An 18,161-nucleotide genomic window follows, 5' to 3' on the forward strand; every position below is an offset into this window, starting at 1 on the left:
TTGTAATGAAATGCTCCCACATACACATGCAAGTCATTTTCGCTCACAATGTACTGGTAATGGGATGCTTCCAAGCCTTTCTCAGGGAACAATGATTTATAGCCAGCAGGAGAGTCAGGCTGAAATCAGGTGCACAGGTCCCTGAATGTCACATAATTTTACAGTTAACTATGAGGGAAATCTGGTTTCAAAATACACATTTGGCCTGCACTGGAGGTTGGGGTGCAGTTATAGAAATTAATTCTATAAAAATACCACCCCTTTCTTTTTTTTTACCACCCCTTTCTTTAACAATACCTACTACAAGAAGAAAATGCCTTACACAGATTATTCTTTTTAAGAATCAAATTTATTCAGTCTTTCAGTTATGAAATTTGTGGGCAGCCCAGGTGGCTCAGTGGTTTAGCGCTGCCTTCAGCCCAGGGTGTGATCCTGGAGACCCAGGAAGACCCAGGATCGAGTCCCACGTCAGGCTCCCTGCATGGAGCCTGCTGCTCCCTCTGCCTGTGTCTCTGCCTTTCTCTCTCTCTGATGCATAAATAAATAAAACTTAAAAAAAATTGTGAAACTTGAGAGAGGAAGAATGATTTAGAGGACGAAGAGTGGCATGGATGAGCTTTACAGTTTTTAACCATCTTTTACTTTGGATTTTTTTAGTAGAAAATATGACTAGATTACAGTTTTAACATTTTTTGTATCTTTGGTCTCTCATTTATAAATTGACTGCCTAAAAACTGATCTGAGGAAGGAATTATTATGGTGAAGATAATCTAATGTCAAAAACTTAATAGCCTCAGGGATCCCTGGGTGGCGCAGCGGTTTGGCGCAGGACCACTGGGTCCTGGAGACCCGGGATCGAATTCCACGTTGGGCTCCCTGCATGGAGCCTGCTTCTCCCACTGCCTGTGTCTCTGCCTCTCTGTCTCTCTCTGTGTGACTATCATGAATAAATAAATAAAATCTTAAAAAAAAAAAACTTAATAGCCTCAAAGAAAAAAGTTATTTGTCATTTACTGTAGGTGTAGTCAGTGATTAAAGTCATAACAGAACCCCCCAAACCCTAAATTCCTAGAACTGTACCATTTTTTTATGACCTACATAAGGCTGCCCATTCTAGGTTACCAGGAAAGGCTGGAATAAGATCATAGTTCATAGTTGAGAAGACCCTTTTTTACAATTTACCCAAGAACATACCCCCCCCCCCCCCCCCCCCCCGCCAACCAAAAGAACACACTGCCTGGGAAGTTAAACACTGGCTTCGTAGTTTGTTCTTTACATGGCAGTCAGAGTGATCTGATCAGACAATGATACTGCCTTCTTAAAACCTTCCACGGCCTCTCTTCACCCAAAGAGTAAGAAGCAAACTTTGTTCAAAGCCCTACCTTAGCTAACTGCCGACAGAAGCAGTTTAAAACTCACATACTTGAGGATTTTAAAGTTTTTTAAAAAAAATTTTACTCCTTCCAGTCATGGAGTTAGTACAGCCTGAAAATAGAACGAACCGGATGGAACTCTCTATAGGCATTACCTTTGAAACTCTCATCGCATTTCTAAAAATAATAGTTTTCTTTCTGTGGTGATAAAAATGTATTTGCAGCAGAAGTTCTTAGATTTTTACACACAAGCAAATTGGACCTGAATCTGAACACTGAGATTCCCTAAAAGGCTCTTAAAAAACAATAATCGCCAAGTTTAGATTATTTCTAAAGAAACAGAAGACCCTACACATGGATCTCGGGATTTTTCAGAGAATACACAGGGGGAAAAAATGAGCCCACCAGTCACATTACAATAGGGGTGGCTCTGGTATCACAAGATGGCTTTCCACTGGGTGTAGATATGCCTCGGTTATCATTACCTTGTCCAAAAAAGCATTTCCATCCTTTAGGGACCAGCCAGGAAGATTAGACAGCCTGGGACTGCAAAACAAAAGATTAAATTATCCTAAGTAGATTATAGTCCTCAGTGATTTCACGGTGACTGTATCCTCTCCATAAAGTTAAAAACAGTTTCAAATTACTGGCAGCAATGTCCACCCAAAATACTAACAGAAAAGATGAAAAATAACCATGTTGTAACAAGCTTAAGAATTATGTGGCAACAGAACATTAAAAAGCCAAATAGTTTAGCGCTAAACTGGGAAGATGAAAGACTCCTATGCAGAATAATAAAGGGAAAGAAGAAAGATGAGACACTAGAACATTTTATAGTTTTCCAGTGACTGCCCATGACTTCACCTTGCTTGTGCTTGACAAGAAGCCTGAGGGGAGAGCTGAATGGGATCATCATATTGTGGATGAGAAAACAGACTCAAGGAGTCAGGTGCTCTGACAAGAACACTCAGCTGCCTATCAGCCTGAATTCACTGCAAATAAAAATACCTGAATTTCAGTCAAGTCCACATTCCAGATTCACTGTTTATAAATGGATTAGTCACTTCTCACCTGTGGCTTGGGTTTCCAATTCTGGAAAATGAACCTAGTTTTCCTAAGTATTACAAAATGACAGCATATGTAGGTGAACACTTTCTAGATAGTTAGGCTGATTTCAAGTACATGTTACATTTAAGAAATCTAGATTCAGATATCATTTACTTCTGGTAATCTCAGAATTTGAGTGTATGCTATTAGTTGACTAGAAGAATTATGCTGAAGGCTGAAAATGAAAATAACTTAGGGAGAAATGCTGATGAAAAGAAAAACTTAATGACCAAGGTGTTATGTGAAGAAAGCACATCACTAGTACAAGTTGGATGGTGACAGGATGTTAGCAGTTCATCACAAAATTAGTCTCTAAGGTAAAAAATTAAGGGCGAAATAATGGTGTGGGACTAAAAGACTCCATAATCAGAAATCAAATTAATATACAGTCCCTCATCTTCTTGCCAAAATAGTTTTATCAAGTTCAGACTTTGTAGTTAGGGTATGAAAGTCAAATAGAAACACAAATATTGTGAATATTTTCCAGTCTTTTAGAAAAGGTTAAAAACTCGAGTAAAATATACATCTATCTAATTTTAGAAAAAAATAAGAATTTGAGGGATAACTTTTAATTCTGACATAATTTCAAATTTACAGAAAAGTTCTAAGAATGTAAAGATAATGAAGTCACATACCTTTCCCTATTCTCTGTTTACATTTTGCTTTTATTTATCAAAAAGTGAGAATTTTGGATTTCATACTTAGGAATGAAAATTACTAGTAGCAGAATAAATTTGGTTTGTATAAAATATACCTGATAAGCTTGTTTTTTAAAACTGTGGGAGTTCTGCTCTAACCTCTCAGAAAAATATTCTATCATTAATGGTTTAATTTCCATCTCATTTCATGGTTACATGTGTGTCTTCACTTCTAGACTTCTTGAAAAATGTATTTACTGTCAGATCAGATCTAAAAACGAAGCACTCAGATGAAAGTATAATGACAAAACAAAGGGAATATCGTTCTCATCTCATGCCCGCTAACTCTCTAAAGAAAGGTTGTAAATATCCACTTTCCTTTGTAGAGAGAACTGGATCACAGGACATGCACTGTCTGTTACCCACACACGAATCAGCCTTCAAATTATAGATGACTGATTCAGCAGTCTTCACATGTCCTCACTGCTTATCAGACAATTCTTTTTAAAGTAAAATGTTCAGATGCTGTAGGTTTCTTTTTTCCCCCCCTAAGATTCTATTTTTAAGTAATCTCTACACCCAGTGTGGAGCTTAAACTTACAACCCTGAGATCAAGAGTCACATTGGTCCTCCACCTGAGCCAGCCAGGAGCCCCCCAGAAGCTGTAGTTTTAACTCTTGTTAAACTATTTTTTAATAACATCAAAGCCTTCTATAAAACACCTGTAGTTATTCTGGATTTGAGAAATTGCCAGTAGATGGAACTGATTGCTCAAGGAAAAGCAATAACCATGTCATAACAACAGTATCAAAGATGATGGCCACAGAAATGTGTCACCAAATGGCAAAGGGATGCTGACTACAGAGATAAAAATATTTGGTTACTGAGTTTTACTCATTTAATGACTAAATCATAGTCAGTACACTTTAAGCTACCAAAGGGGAAGGGATTTATTATATTGCTCTTAATGATCACACAATTTTCCTGTGTAATTATTTTTTTAATTTTTAAAAAAATTTTTAGAGAGAGCTAGCATGTGTGTGCATGGGGGGTGGGGTGGGGGATTGAGAGGCAGATGAAAAAGGAGAGAGAATCTTAAGCAGGCTCCATACCCAGGGTGGAGCTGACACGGATCTTGATCTCACTACTCTGAGATCATAACCTGAGCCAAAATCAAGAGTCAGACACAACCGACTGAGCTATCCAGGTGCCCGACTGTGTGAATTTTGTAAAACAAGGAGACAGAAGTCTCCACAGAAATTTACTTTAATAAAATATGGGAGAAAAATTATGACTATAGATGAAATATCTATGCATCTCCCATTCAACAATTTTTTAGAAAAAATGCCATTAAAATATTATAGTCAAGAAAAAACATGTATACAAGATCTGCCATTTTAGTATTTATTGATTCAACAATTCTATACATTACTAAATGCTTACCATGATAACTGTAGTCACCAAATGTCACCATCCATTATTTCAATATTAATGACTATATTCCTTATGCTGTATTTTTCATCTCTGTGACTTATTTACTTTATAACTGGAAGTCTATGCCTCTTAATCCCCTTCATCTATTTATTTAAAAAAAATAGGTAAAATATTCCTGTAAGTATATAAATAACCTAAGGCATTTAAAAGTAATTTATTGCCTAAAAAAAAGTGAAAGGTAGAATGAACATGATATGCAATTCATTTTCTTTTACTTTTCATTTTTCTAACTTTTTTTTTAAGATTTTATGTATTTATTCATGAGACACACACACACACACACACAGAGAGAGAGAGAGAGAGAGAGAGAGAGAGAGAGGCAGAGACACAGGCAGAGGGAAAAGCAGGCTCCATGCAGGGAATCTGATGTGGGACTCGATCCAGGGTCTCCAGGATCACACCCCGGGCTGAAGGCGGCCCTAAACGGCTGGGCCTCCGGGGCTGCCCTCATTTTTCTAACTTTCTACTTTGAAATGTATTACTTTTATAATCAGAAAAGAATGTAAGAGGCATACACATTCCTTCATTCAAAAAACATTAATAAGAGCTTACTCTTGAGCAAAGTATACAAAGTATAAGCATATGACAGTACACAAAATAATCCTTAAATTTTAGGAGTGCGCACTTTAATACAAGGAGATGGTAAACAGCAATTACAATAGAATAAAATAAAAACTATGAAAGGAGTACGCCTGGGTGGCTCAGTGGTTGAGCATCTGCGTTCGGCTCAGGGCGTGATCCTGGGATCCAAGACAGAATCCCACATCAGGCTCCTCCCAGGGAGCCTGCTTTTCCCTCTGCCTGTGTCTCTGCCTCTCTCTTTCATGAATAAATAAATTTTAAGAAAAACAAAACAAAATGAAACTATAAAGTGGAGAAGTGGTAATCAGAGGTGTTATAGGTTCACACAGAAAGGGCACTTTTGACAGTGTGGGGTATTGTGGGAGAGCTGGGAATAAGACTTAGGAGGTGAGAGTAGAGGAGGTGCTTCCATAAAGAGGGAAGATGGAGAGAACAGCCTTAACATGTGGTATAGTACTGTAGAAGAATGAGGTGTTCATCTTCACTCATTTAGTAATGAATCTTTATTTGTCAGGTATGCAGGTTCTGGTGATATGACCATGAATAAAACATATCTGTCCTTCTGAGTAAGCAGGGAAGACAGACATATCAAGTAATCATACAAAAAGAGTACAAAATGCTAAAAATGATGATGCAATATAGTAGAAAGTTCTCTAAAGAGGAACTGGTCAAGTAGCATCAAAAGAATTCTCTGGGGGGAATCCCTGGGTGGCTCAGCGGTTTAGCACCTGCCTTTGGCCCAGGGCACGATCCTGGAGTCCCAGGACTGAGACCCGCGTCGGACTCCCAGCATGGAGCCTGCTTCTCCCTCTCTTTTCTATGTCTATCATGAATAAATAAATAAAATCTTAAAAAAAGAAAAAGAAAAAAAGAATTCTTTGGGCTATAATGACTGAACTGAGATCTGGACAGTTCTAGATTAAAGGGGAAACTGAGTCAAAGGGCAGGGTTTGGAGGGAATAGAGAAAGACAGCTACAAGGCCCATACTCTCTTCCAGTCATTCTGACCAGCCTTTGGCATGGATATCTTATATAAAACGTTATTCAAGTGAAACTTCACAAAGAGGCCCACTTACCCTCCTCTCTGTCTCATCCAATCAGAATGCTATCTTTATGTCCTTCCTACAGAAACTGGAGGTATAAATGCTCTTCTGAAGTAGGCTAAGGGAAGGCAAGATGGGGGAGGAAGAAAAGAATCTTTATGGCTGAAAGAAAAATATGTGGATATATGATTTCTTTGAAACTGAAAGGAAATAAAAAGTGAGCTACTAGAGGGGTAGATGAACTTGGTATTTATCCTAAGAGCAATGAAAACCACTGAAAGGTTTTAAAGAGGTGAGAGACAAGATTAGATATATATTTCTAAAAGCTGATTCTGAAGAAAATTGACACCATGTGCATTCTGGTAATATATAGCACATTTGTGTGGTATTCCTATCAAAATAACCCCAATCTAATCATGAGGAGATACCAGGCAAATCTAAACTGAAAGATGCTATATAAAATAATTAGGCTATACTCCTAAAAATGACAAGGTCATAAAGACAGACTATGAAACTCTTCCAGATTAATGGAGACTAAAGACAGGGCAACTAAATGCAATGTGTGATCTGGACTGATCTTGGACTAGTAATGCTATTCTTTTTTTTTTTTTTCCCCTATAAAAGGTATTAGAGTGAAATACGCATTGGTATAACTTGGGAAATATGAAAAAGGTATACAGCTTAGACACTAACACAGTGTCAGTGTATTATCTGGATTCACTGATTTTGATTACTATACTGTGATTATATAAAATGATTTCTTTTTCCTGACAAGATAGGCCTCAACTATTTAGGTAGTAAAGGAGCATCCTGTATCTTTCAAATGGATCAGAAAAAATTATATGCATACATATCAAAAGAAAATGATAAAGCACATATGATAAAAGGTAATATGATAAAAGGTAATTGGGAGTTGTTTGTACTATTCTTGCAACTTTTCTATAAATCTGAAATGATTTCAAAATAAAAAGTTATGCAAAAATGGCTCTGGATTCAGATGAGAGCAAGATTAGAACTGAAGAAACTGACTAGGAGGCTCTGGCAGTAATGCCTATAAAGATGGTCATGCTTATAGCAGGACTAAAGAGAAGTGACTGGATTCTAGAGTGTCTGAGAAGGTAAAAATAACAAGGCTTCAAGAAAGACTCGCATATAGGCAGTGAGAAAGAGTGGCATATCTAAGTTAACTCCCAGTTTTCTGGCTTTTGTAACAGCTTGCCAATCACTAATATAGGGTACTGTGGAGGAAAACCAGATCTGGGAAGGTCTTCTCTCCTCTTCTGAACCAAGTTTGCTCATGGACTCAGTTTGAGGCATGATGAGTTTTGAAGTGACTTCAAACCAGATCCAAGGAATAAAAAAAAAACCTCAGTAGTTGTTTCGGGTATATGGATCTGGAACTCAGAAGAGAATTATTAACTAAAGGTATACATTTGTAGGTTATTGTTTAGATGGTTATCAAAGCCCTAAGCATTTAGGAAATTCCCTTGGTGGAGACTCTACTGGCCAAGCACTGGATATTGAAGAATTCTGATATGTGACTGTAAGTTAGAGAAAGATTAATCTCCGGAGTAGATAGAAGAGGAAGTCAGAAAAGAGGAAAACAGGGGAGCTCATTATCATGGAGGAAAGGTCCAGCTGATGGCCAGAGAACGGACAAATGTGCATTATAGGAATGAGAACGGACAAATGTGCATCTAGTGACATGGAAGTCATTTTTGACTCTAGTAAGCAATGTTCTGGTAGGTGGTATAGGCAAAGTATAGAGTGGAGAGGAGTTAGTAATGCTGAAGGGGAAAGTAGAGTTGAGAGAAGGTTAAAAACATTTTTTAAAAATATTAAATTTGGGACGCCTGGGTGGCTCAGCGGTTGAGCATCTGCCTTTGGCTCAGGGCATTATCTCGGAGTCCCAGGATCGAGTCCTACATCAGGCTTCCTTCGTGGAGCCTGCTTCTCCCTCTGCCTGTGCCTTTGCCTCTCTCTCTCTCTCTCTCTCTGTGTGTCTCTCATGAATAAATAAATAAAATCTTAAAAAAATTTAAAAATATTAAATTAGAAGTAACTGAGTATAATTAAATGGGAAGAACTGAATCAAGATGGAGAGGTTCAAGATAAAAAAGAAAGATTAAAATTAATAGCAAAATCGCTCTTTAAGAAGGGTTGGATTCAGAGAAGATAAAAGGATTCATTCTTATGACAAATCTTTACTGAGTAGCTAATATATGCCATGAACTATTTTAGGCATCCCTGTCCTTAAAAAACTTTTAGTGGAGAAGATAGCTAATATATAGACTAAGTATGTACATATAAGTGCTATGAAGAAAACCCAAGTAGGATGAAGGGCCAGGGAGGGACTGGGGATACTATTTTAGCCAAGTGTATCTCCAAGGTTTCTGGCCTAAGCAACAGAAAATACTCTTTATAAGGAACTACATATGGACTGCCAATCATCCCACAAGTATAACCTCTCTCTGATGGAAGAACGATGATAAGGGGAAGAGAGTATAAGGGGATTCCAATGCTGAATCAGTGCTGTGAGAATACAGAATTAAGTAAAGACAAGAATGAATAAGAAAGGGAAAATATGCAGACAGAATTGTCTGCCCAATTCAGGACTAGCACCAAGATAATTAATGATCTCACAGAGCATGTAGGAGCCCTTTCGGAAACTCTTTTAGTACCTTATATCTTATTTTTTAGTAATTATCTCAAATATATAGTTATTCTCTTAACACAAGTATAATGAAATCTTCAACTGTAAAATACTTTCTCCCCAACAGAATATAAGCTCTATGAGGAAAATAAAGTTGTCTTATTCATGTCTGTATCCCTTGGTCCAGCACAGTGCAGATTCCTGGTAAACACCAAATAAATGAACACTGTAATCTGGGGGGGTAGGGGTGAGGGTGGAGGGAGCACACATAGACAATAATATCACGCTATTTTAGTAAGAAATAACTTGTCAGTCATTTTTTACCGAAATATATGTGATACCTACAGTTTCTGAAACAATTGTAAATATATATAGATAGATAATATCTGTGGATAATAAATGTATTTCTAAGTGTTGGGTGTGATTATAATTGAATTTTATCAGCTTTGCATAAAATGTAATCTGGAATTATCTCTGAATTCTCTCTGTCCCCTTATTGTATCCCTTATCTCAGAAAAAAAACCAGAGGGTGAGTTTTAATTATACTTTTTCTAGAAGGTTATCATTATGAATAATCATTGCATATAGTGATGTCTTCAGGAATGAATGAAATACATTAGATAGTTTGCTCAGGTTGCTATGCTTTTAAGCTCTTAAATCTGCTTTAGATAGATTTTCTGTCTCTCCTATGTACCACTTTTTGTTACTGGGAATGTATTTGCTTCTGTTAATTACCCAATTCTCTTATAAATTGCTATTTTCAATTAACTGCAAGCTGGGAAACCAATTTCTTAAAGTCATAGTAAGAGTAAACAGTGGTGACTATAGGCTTCAGGTAATCTATCTGCTTTAAGACAAGGACTTTGGCTGCATATATTATTCTATAATTTCTATAGCTGACTATTATGAAAAAAACACATAGATACCTATCAAAAAGAAATGTCGGCTCTATGATGTCAAGTCCCTGCAAAGGCAGTTAAATTATTCTAAAATTCAATTCTTGGGCTCATCAGTTGACCATTTATCAGCTCTTATATAAATTAGCAAGAAAGATGAAATATACATGACCTTACTTGCACGGAGCAGTTGCAAGAACATTTACAGAAGCTCAGAAGTTATAATAAAGAAGTCAATCAATAAATCGATACAACACTTTCCATCAACCCAGCCAAAGGAAATAATTCTGATGAAGAACATTTTTAAGGGAACAAAGTAAACTAAGGACAACACACAAGGTACTGGTAATCTTTATGCTAATCAGTATCATTTTTCAGCAAACCAATGCTCATTTTGTCTCAGATGCAGCAGCACATACCTTTGAACAAGTGGCAAAGGAAGGAAATTGAGAGTGGAAGTCATGTCCAATCCACAGTCCAACATAATGGTAGTTGATTTGAATTTGAGCACATTGCACGGTAAGGTTGGGTGCCCCGACAGGCAATACTGAAAAAAAAATCACTTATCAATAATCAACTATAGAAAAAAATTTAAAAAGTATAGTGAATTAAGTAGAACTGATCATCTTCTCTTACAAGAACAGCATGTAAATTCAGCTAATATTCTATGGAGCTTCCTCCCTTTTCCAGCTCTGGATATCACTTTCCTCAGCAGTTCAAAAGTCTCAGGTCATAATTTTTCACAGGATGCCAAGTTCTATCTCAGGCAAGCACAGTTCTGGAGGGACTAAAGTTATTCCAAGTAGAAGGTTTACAGGGTTTAGTTATCTGCCCCCTTCTCACATGACACTTACAAATCCCCACTACCCCACAGCACCTAAGTACTGCCTAAGGCTGTAGAGGTCAATTAAATTCTAAGCTGGATCCTCAAACAGTTAGGTGTTCTCCTGTAAAGAAGTCAAGTGATTTCCTCAAGGAGGAAGTGATTGGGAAGGGTTAACAAGCAGTATCAGTAAGGAGTTATGGCCCATCCTTGTCAGAAGAAATGACTCAAAAGGACAAGTGACTTCCCTGATGTGCAGATACTTAAGCAGGAGTGAGGGACACCTACTCCCAACCAATCAAGAGTCTCTTGCCTGTGGCAGCAGACCTCAGAAGTCAAAAGGGCACAAGCCACAGTGGCATATTCAAAGGAGAGTGATGAGGCAAGACAATACACTGACCTCGAACATTTCTCATGTCCTTTTCAATGTAGTGAGGATGACAGATCTGCCACACTGCAAATTATTTATATGGGATGTACCCTGTCACCATTCATAATTCTATTGCTGCTCTGGAGAAAAGAAATGAAAGAAGGAAAAGACCTTTCCCCCCATTTTTAAAGTCATCCTGTAGAAGCCTCCCTTCAACAGCAAACCCCAGAAAATGGAGGGATCAAGGCTCTCAATCCCTCAACAAGTGCATTCTCTCTTACTGATTTAAGTACAAGTCCAACACAAGTCAGGGTAATGTGACATCAATGCCTGGCCCCACATGGCCACAGTAGCTCAGGCTGTTTTTCGAGGTATCTGCTGCTGTTGGTTCTGACACTGGATAAATTTCCTCCTTTTCTCCACAGGATATTACAGGGACTGATTTTTTTTTTTTTAACTGCATGTTCTAAAAATGAAAAGGACAAGAGCCAAGAATCTGTGGTTATTCTGTAAGCTTTTTCTTTATTTCAAGTTTATGTATGATGATTATATTTTCCAAACCAAAACTCACAACACATGATCAGAAATGGTACAAGATAACTTGCAATGAAAACATCACAAGTTATTTAAAATTGTAATTGTCCTAAAAAATTCCTGGAAGCATGACTTGGGTAATTAGACTTTACTAAGTTCATTCTTTAACAGGTGTCAGAATTATAGAAATAAACTATCCTACTAATTAAGATAGAGATATCCCTACCCCCATTCTCTATCTGGTTCCCTCCTGGTGGCTTAGTCTTTATCCTTTTATAAGAATTACTAATTAAAGGTAAACTATCTCAAAACAAACACAAAATATCATTTTAAACTTGCCCCAAACATAACAAACATTCTAATAAGAGCTTTCCTATATTTCTCCTTTTTAAAAATCAGATAAAAATATTGAAAAAAATTAAAAAGAAATAAAATGAAACATATAATGGTTACTTCTAGATAGAATGATTACGGTATAATTTTTTCCTTGCAGCTTTTCGTATTTTTCAAATGTGACAATGACCACTTACTACATTTTTATAATGGAGAAAAAAGAGATTAAAACAAAACTGAAAATCTTGCCAGCCACAGTGAATGACAAAAGATTTTCTTCTTTCATCCTTAACCCTAAATTATAGACAAGGTACACCAGAAGATTGATGTGTAAAAGCTGCTGCTCAAAAGGTTTCAGGTAAAAGAAGTTAGCTGAAAGACTCTATATTTGCTCTCATCATGTGAGGATAAAGAAAGTGAGGAACACCTTATAAGGGCCATAGATGAATGGAAGGAACATTTTCAGGCATTTAAAGGAGCACCAGACCTTGACCTCACTAGCTCCATTTTTATGGATGAGGAAACTGAGCTTTACAAAGTTTAAGCCACTTGTCTAAGAGCCAAAGACATACAGCAAGGTTCCCTGACTCCAGATTCTACTCATGCTTTGCAAATTGCACTGCTCAGTTCATGGGTCAAATGAGGCAGCTGAGACAGTGACTGGCCGAGGTTCCTGCAACCAGTAAATGAAGCACCTGAAAAGTGCTTGAAGTTTGCCTGTGTTCAAACTTGTGGTTTGGTGCCCTTTGCACGTTTTTAGCATGCTGCAGGCAATCACCAAGCAGCTTACAATCTAGTGAGGGTTAGGAGATAAATACACAAAAACATTTTTATTAAGTAATCATGTGACTTGATTCTTAAAATTAGGAATAAATATGTATTACTAAAAGCTTGAAAAACAGAAGAAAAATTAGACCCACGATCATTTTTCTGTCATTCTTTTTTCATATTTGTAAAAGCTATAATTTTAGTGCACATACAGCTGTGTGCTGCTTTGAAAACTCAAGATGACTGTGTTTTCTTTGTCTATGTTGCATCACACTTCATCTTTATTGGCTGCCTAAGTAAATATACCATGGTGTGTTTAATCATTCCTTTACTGATGAACATTTAGGGTTGCTTCCAGTTGCTCTATTACAAACATGGCTGTGGTGATCACTTTAGTGCTTACGGCTTTTTCCATATTAGACTATTTCTTTAGAAGATTCCCAGAAGTGGCATTAACTAGGTCAAAAAATATGAGCATTTTATGGTTCTTGAAATATGCTGCCAAAATGCTTTCCAAAAAAGGCTGTACCTATTTACAATGCCATCAGTTATATATCAGAAGATCTGTTTCACTGCTTCTTCCCATCAGCATTATGGTCAAAACCATCTAGAATCTATACTAAAACAAAGCTGTAATGTTAGTAGTAGATATCTTGAAGCAATTAAATGGCCCTACACAGGAAAGTCAACTACTTGATACATGGCTTTAATTTTGAGAGGGAATTTGAAGGAATGATTTAAAAAGCAGGGGGTTTGAAGTAAGATTGTCTGGGCTCAAATCCTGGTTGAGCTCATTATTAATGTGTGATTTGGGGAAAATCACTTTACTTTGCAAAGACTGAGTTCCCTTGTCAGTAAGATGCAGTAATAGAAGCTACCCTCCTGCAGTTATGAGGATCGAATGCATGGAAATAGTGTCTGACCTGTAGTATGTGCTGCTAGTTACAGAACCATTAAGGGGCTGAAAAGGCCACCTATATTTGGGGAACCACCTAAATTTATCAGCATTTTAGAGAAGAAAGTCTGTTCTATAGCAGCATTCACTAATGTCTTAGACACTTATGCATCCCACAGACTTTGCTAGTTTTCCATCCAGGAAGATCCAGTCACTAGTGAGTACAGAAGTGAGTCATCTAGCCAACATAAGGTTCTATAATTTTTTTCTAGCTTAATAAACACACGGCAATACTTTCATGCTAATTTTATTTCTAATAACAAAGCTGTAGGTTTTTCTGTGTAATGATTTACTATCAACACTTCCTTGTATGCCTGTTGATCTCCTTTTTCTACTGAATAAGTAGAATGTGGTTATCGGGGGATCCCTGGGTGGCTCAGTGGTTTGGTGCCTGCCTTTGGCCCAGGGCGAGATCCTGGAGTCCCGGGATCAAGTCCCGCATCAGGCTCCAGGCGTGGAGCCTGCTTCTCCCTCTGCCTGAGTCTCTGCCTCTCTCTCTATCATAAATAAATGGATAAATCTTAAAAAAATAAAAAAAGAATGTGGTTATGGAACTTATGTATGCTTAACATATATAAGCATTGTTTGTATTTTTGGATAGAAATTTTTTCAGTTAAGCATACTACATACCTTTCTCATTCTTTTGCTTTCATTAAAAGATTATGGAAAATTTCAAACATAAAAGTAAGCAAAATTAGTATAACAAACTCTCATTACTCAATGTGGATAGGTTTAACAACTATCCGTATTTTGCCTTTCTTTGCTGCTTTCCTTTTAAACTGACACATCTCAGGAGGATAGCTATTATGGTCACAAACCTAACTAATCTCTGAGAATACTGTTTTCGTAAATAGTCCTAAATTGATTTCTTATCCACAGCTGGGATAAAAATATATGTCCATTTTCCTCAATGCCCTACCAAAATTCATGAAAGGTGATCCTTTTCACCTTTAAGTTATTCTTGGTTTGTAACTTACACCTCCGAGTCCTATAACAGATTATATATTTGAAGCCTCTATTTTGTCCTTTGGGCTTTTTTTTTTTTTCCCCATTTGACTCCCAATGATGTAATGTTTACAAATTGCAATATTTTCAAGTAAGTCAGAATGACCAGACTTCAATTCTAAAGGCACATTTTCCTAAGGATGTCAATGGAGGCTACATTCAATCTATATATTAATTTAGGGAATGCTGCCATTTTTATTATACAGTAACATTTTTCTGAGCCAGGAGCAATGCAGTATTTTCTCTTCTTTTTCTTTTACAACTTAAAATATATTCTTCCCTTAGTACATAAGCAACTACTCAGTTATCAATAAATATATTTTTGCTTTTCAATTTCTATTTAATTTTTGCTCAGTTTTATTGTTCTGTCTTGTTAAACTGCTATATTTAAAAAATATCTACAGTTGGATGGGTAGCTGATTAAAATATGAATTCAGGCTACAAATAGCCCTCTGAGTGATGCTCTGGATTTGTTTTTCAAGTTTATATTGTATTTTTAATGTATCCATTTCTAAATACTATGTAATTTTCATTATGATTTCTTTTTTGAGCCACAAATTACTTAGAAGTGTATTTGGTTTAATTTCCAAATATACAGGTGGTAAAAAACAAAACAAAACAAATATACAGGTGGTAATGATTATCTTTTGGTTACTGACTTCTAATTTTATTATGTTCAGAGAATAGAATTTGTACATTAATTTCTGGATCTTTATTGAAACTTGCTTTGTAACTGTCTGTATACTATAAACAGTTGACTTTTTAAAAAAATATTTTATTTATTTATTCACAAGAGACACAGAGAAAGAAGCAGAGACATAGGCTGAAGGAGAAGCAGGCTCCTCGCAGGAAGCCTGATGCGGGAAATCGATCCCCAGACCTTGATCATGCCCTGAGCTGAAGGCAAATGCTCAACCGCTGAGCCACCCAGGCTTCCCAAATAATTGATTTTTTATAAATGATTCAATTTTCAATGAACATTGAAAAGACATTATCTAATTGGATATACAGAATAGATTAACTTTATTATCTTATTTAAATGTCCCATACTCTTACTTGAGTCTTAGGGGAGAAAAACTTGTCCATTTCTAATTTTCTCAAATGTTGCTTTATATATTTTGAAGCTTCACTGCTAGGTATATGAGTCAGTATTATTACTAGTGAATGGTTTCTTTTATCACTATGTAATGCTCTTTGCTTAAAATCTAATTCTCCATTTATTTCTAAGTAATTTAGCTATACTGATTTTTCCTTTGGTGAATCATTGTCTTGTGTTTCTTTAAGTGAAATTTCACACATACACAGTTAAAATTAATCAAATAGTTTTATAAGCTATAAAAAAAAATCTCACAGTCCCATTCTGAAAGGTAACTACTTTTGACTCTTCTAGCTATTTCTTCTAGTGTAACATGGCTATATTGCTATTTCTTGATTTACTGAATTTTAGTTATTGATTTTTTTCTACTATGAAAGCTATCCACAAGTTAAGGAAGCTTTCTCTATCATGATTTAAAGCAATTTACGTGAAGGTAACTGCCAAATGCCTTTGACTAGATAAAAGAAATTTCAAAAGAAAGGGAACTTAGTGTAACAGATTAGCCTATTGGTCAGTGCCATTATTAAAGCACTATGTCATGGTTTAATTCTCATTACTGTTTTGTCCTTCCTTAATGCTATGTAAATAAAGATATGTCTTAACAACAGTACCGGTAAGTCAATGACTTTACACTATTTTTCACAGTTAATGATTATTTACCAATATATCTTTTTGAAGATTTTTATTTATTCATGAGAGACACACAGAGAGAAGCAGAGGCACAGACAGAGGGAGAAGCACACTCCTCACAGGGAGCCTAATATGGGACTTCATGCATGGACCTGGGATCATGCCCTGAGCTGAAGGCAGATGCTCAACCACTGAGCCACCCAGGCGTCCCTATTTACCAATATTTTAAGCAATCTTTGCTCAACAAGCCTTATTATATCCTATTTCTTCCTTTTGGGTTCAATTCTCTTCTTCCTAAAATATATCCTTTAGTATATACCACCTTTGGCGATGGTGTTCAAAAGGTAAACTCTTAGTCATTACTGGTCTGGAAATTTCTTAATTTTAACTTTACTCCTCAACAGTGATAGAAGTAGAATTATAGAGTAGCAAATTACCTCAGAACACTAAAGACATAAATCCAACTTGTCTTCTGGCATCTATTATTGCTGATGAGAAATCTGCAGCCAGTCTAACTGGTGTTCCATTACAGGTTGTAATTAAATTCTTTTCTTTGCCATTAATGTTCTGATCTTTCATTAAAATTTACATAGGTATAACTTTTTTTTTTTAATTTATGCTTCTAACATACAAGGACTTATCTTTCACAACAATCATTTTGAATATTGCCTCTTTCCCATTCTTTCCAGTTTCTACTAGTGAAATGCCTATAAAGTATATGTTGTAATGTTTTCATTTTACTCTCCATCTCTGTGACTAAATTGTCCTTTCATATTTTGCTTTTTGAGCTCTGTGAATTCTGGATACTTTTCTCAGCTCTATCTTAGGGTTAATTAGTTCTTTCTTAGTGGTGTCAAATCTGCTATTTAACTCCTCTACTGAAATTTTTTCAGTTTCTGTTTTTCATTTCTAGCTTTTTTTGTTTGTTTGTTTGGTTTTTTTGTTTTGTTTTGTTTTGTTTTTTGAGAGAGAAAGAGCACTCAAGTGAGTAGGGGCAAGGAGGGACAGAGAGGGAGAGAATCTTCAGCAGATTCTGCTGAGCAGAGTCAGACATGGGGCTCAATCTCACAACCCTGAGATCATGACCTTAGCTGAAGCCAAGACGCAGATGCTTAATTGACTGAGCCACCCTGATGACTCTAGAGGTTCTTTTTTTAAAAAATAGCATCCTGGCAGCATCTGGCTGGTTCACTCAGTAGAGCATGCAACTCTTGTCTCAGGGTTGTAGGAGTCTCATGTTGGGCACAGAAATTACTTAAAAATAAATAAATCTTACAAAAGAGCATATTCTTTTCATAGGTTTGATATTTCCATATAGGTCTTTAATCACTTTAAGATATTAATTCTGGAATCTTCATCAGACTATATACAATTTTCTGAAATTCTTGGGAGTCCTGCTATACCTGCTGAGTCTCACAGTGGATTTCATTTGTTGCTGTTTTAGAAGTTTGGAAAACCATCTTCGGTGGACCTTTATTGGGAATTCTATGCAGAATGGGTTGGGGCAAGTCCCAAGAAATATCACCATCTTTAGATCAATTTTTATGTTTATTTCTCAGCTAGAATATCTCTAATTGTACAAAGGACCTTATAACCAGACTTTCAACACTCTCAAAGCATTGGCTCAAGCTCTTTGCAGAGATAATCTTCCTTACTGACTTTGAGCAAATGAATGATACTTTTCTAGGACTCCTTCCACTGAGGTACATATCCCTTAGGGGTTTCAGATGACTGATTTTGAAACATATGTTTCTGTATTCAGACATCTATTCTGTATTACATCTATTACTAAAAAGACTCACATCATGACCTTAGGTTTCAGCAATTCTAATATGAAGACAAAATGATGGCCAGCCAACTT

At 36.4% G+C, this 18,161-nt stretch overlaps 1 protein-coding gene and 1 long non-coding RNA gene across 4 annotated transcripts in view; one reads left to right on the forward strand and one right to left on the reverse strand.

Moving 5' to 3' along the window:
- Positions 1-18,161, reverse strand: part of INTS9 (integrator complex subunit 9) — a 101,868-nt gene that overhangs the window by 57,253 nt on the left and 26,454 nt on the right. For all 3 annotated transcript variants that reach the window (XM_026007839.2, XM_026007840.2, XM_072719597.1), the window contains exons 2-3: positions 10,206-10,333; positions 1,859-1,919 (exon numbers count right to left, since the gene is read on the reverse strand). In XM_026007839.2, coding sequence (XP_025863624.1) covers positions 1,859-1,919; positions 10,206-10,333 — 189 coding nt within the window. The remainder of the gene's footprint in view (positions 1-1,858; positions 1,920-10,205; positions 10,334-18,161) is intronic.
- LOC140593840 (uncharacterized) overlaps positions 1-18,161 on the forward strand; it is a 63,832-nt gene that overhangs the window by 33,295 nt on the left and 12,376 nt on the right. The gene's annotated exons all lie outside the window — the stretch shown is intronic.

The sequence above is a fragment of the Vulpes vulpes genome, chromosome 9 (genome assembly GCF_048418805.1).
Source record: "Vulpes vulpes isolate BD-2025 chromosome 9, VulVul3, whole genome shotgun sequence".
In the NCBI taxonomy this organism is placed as follows: Eukaryota; Metazoa; Chordata; class Mammalia; order Carnivora; family Canidae; genus Vulpes; species Vulpes vulpes.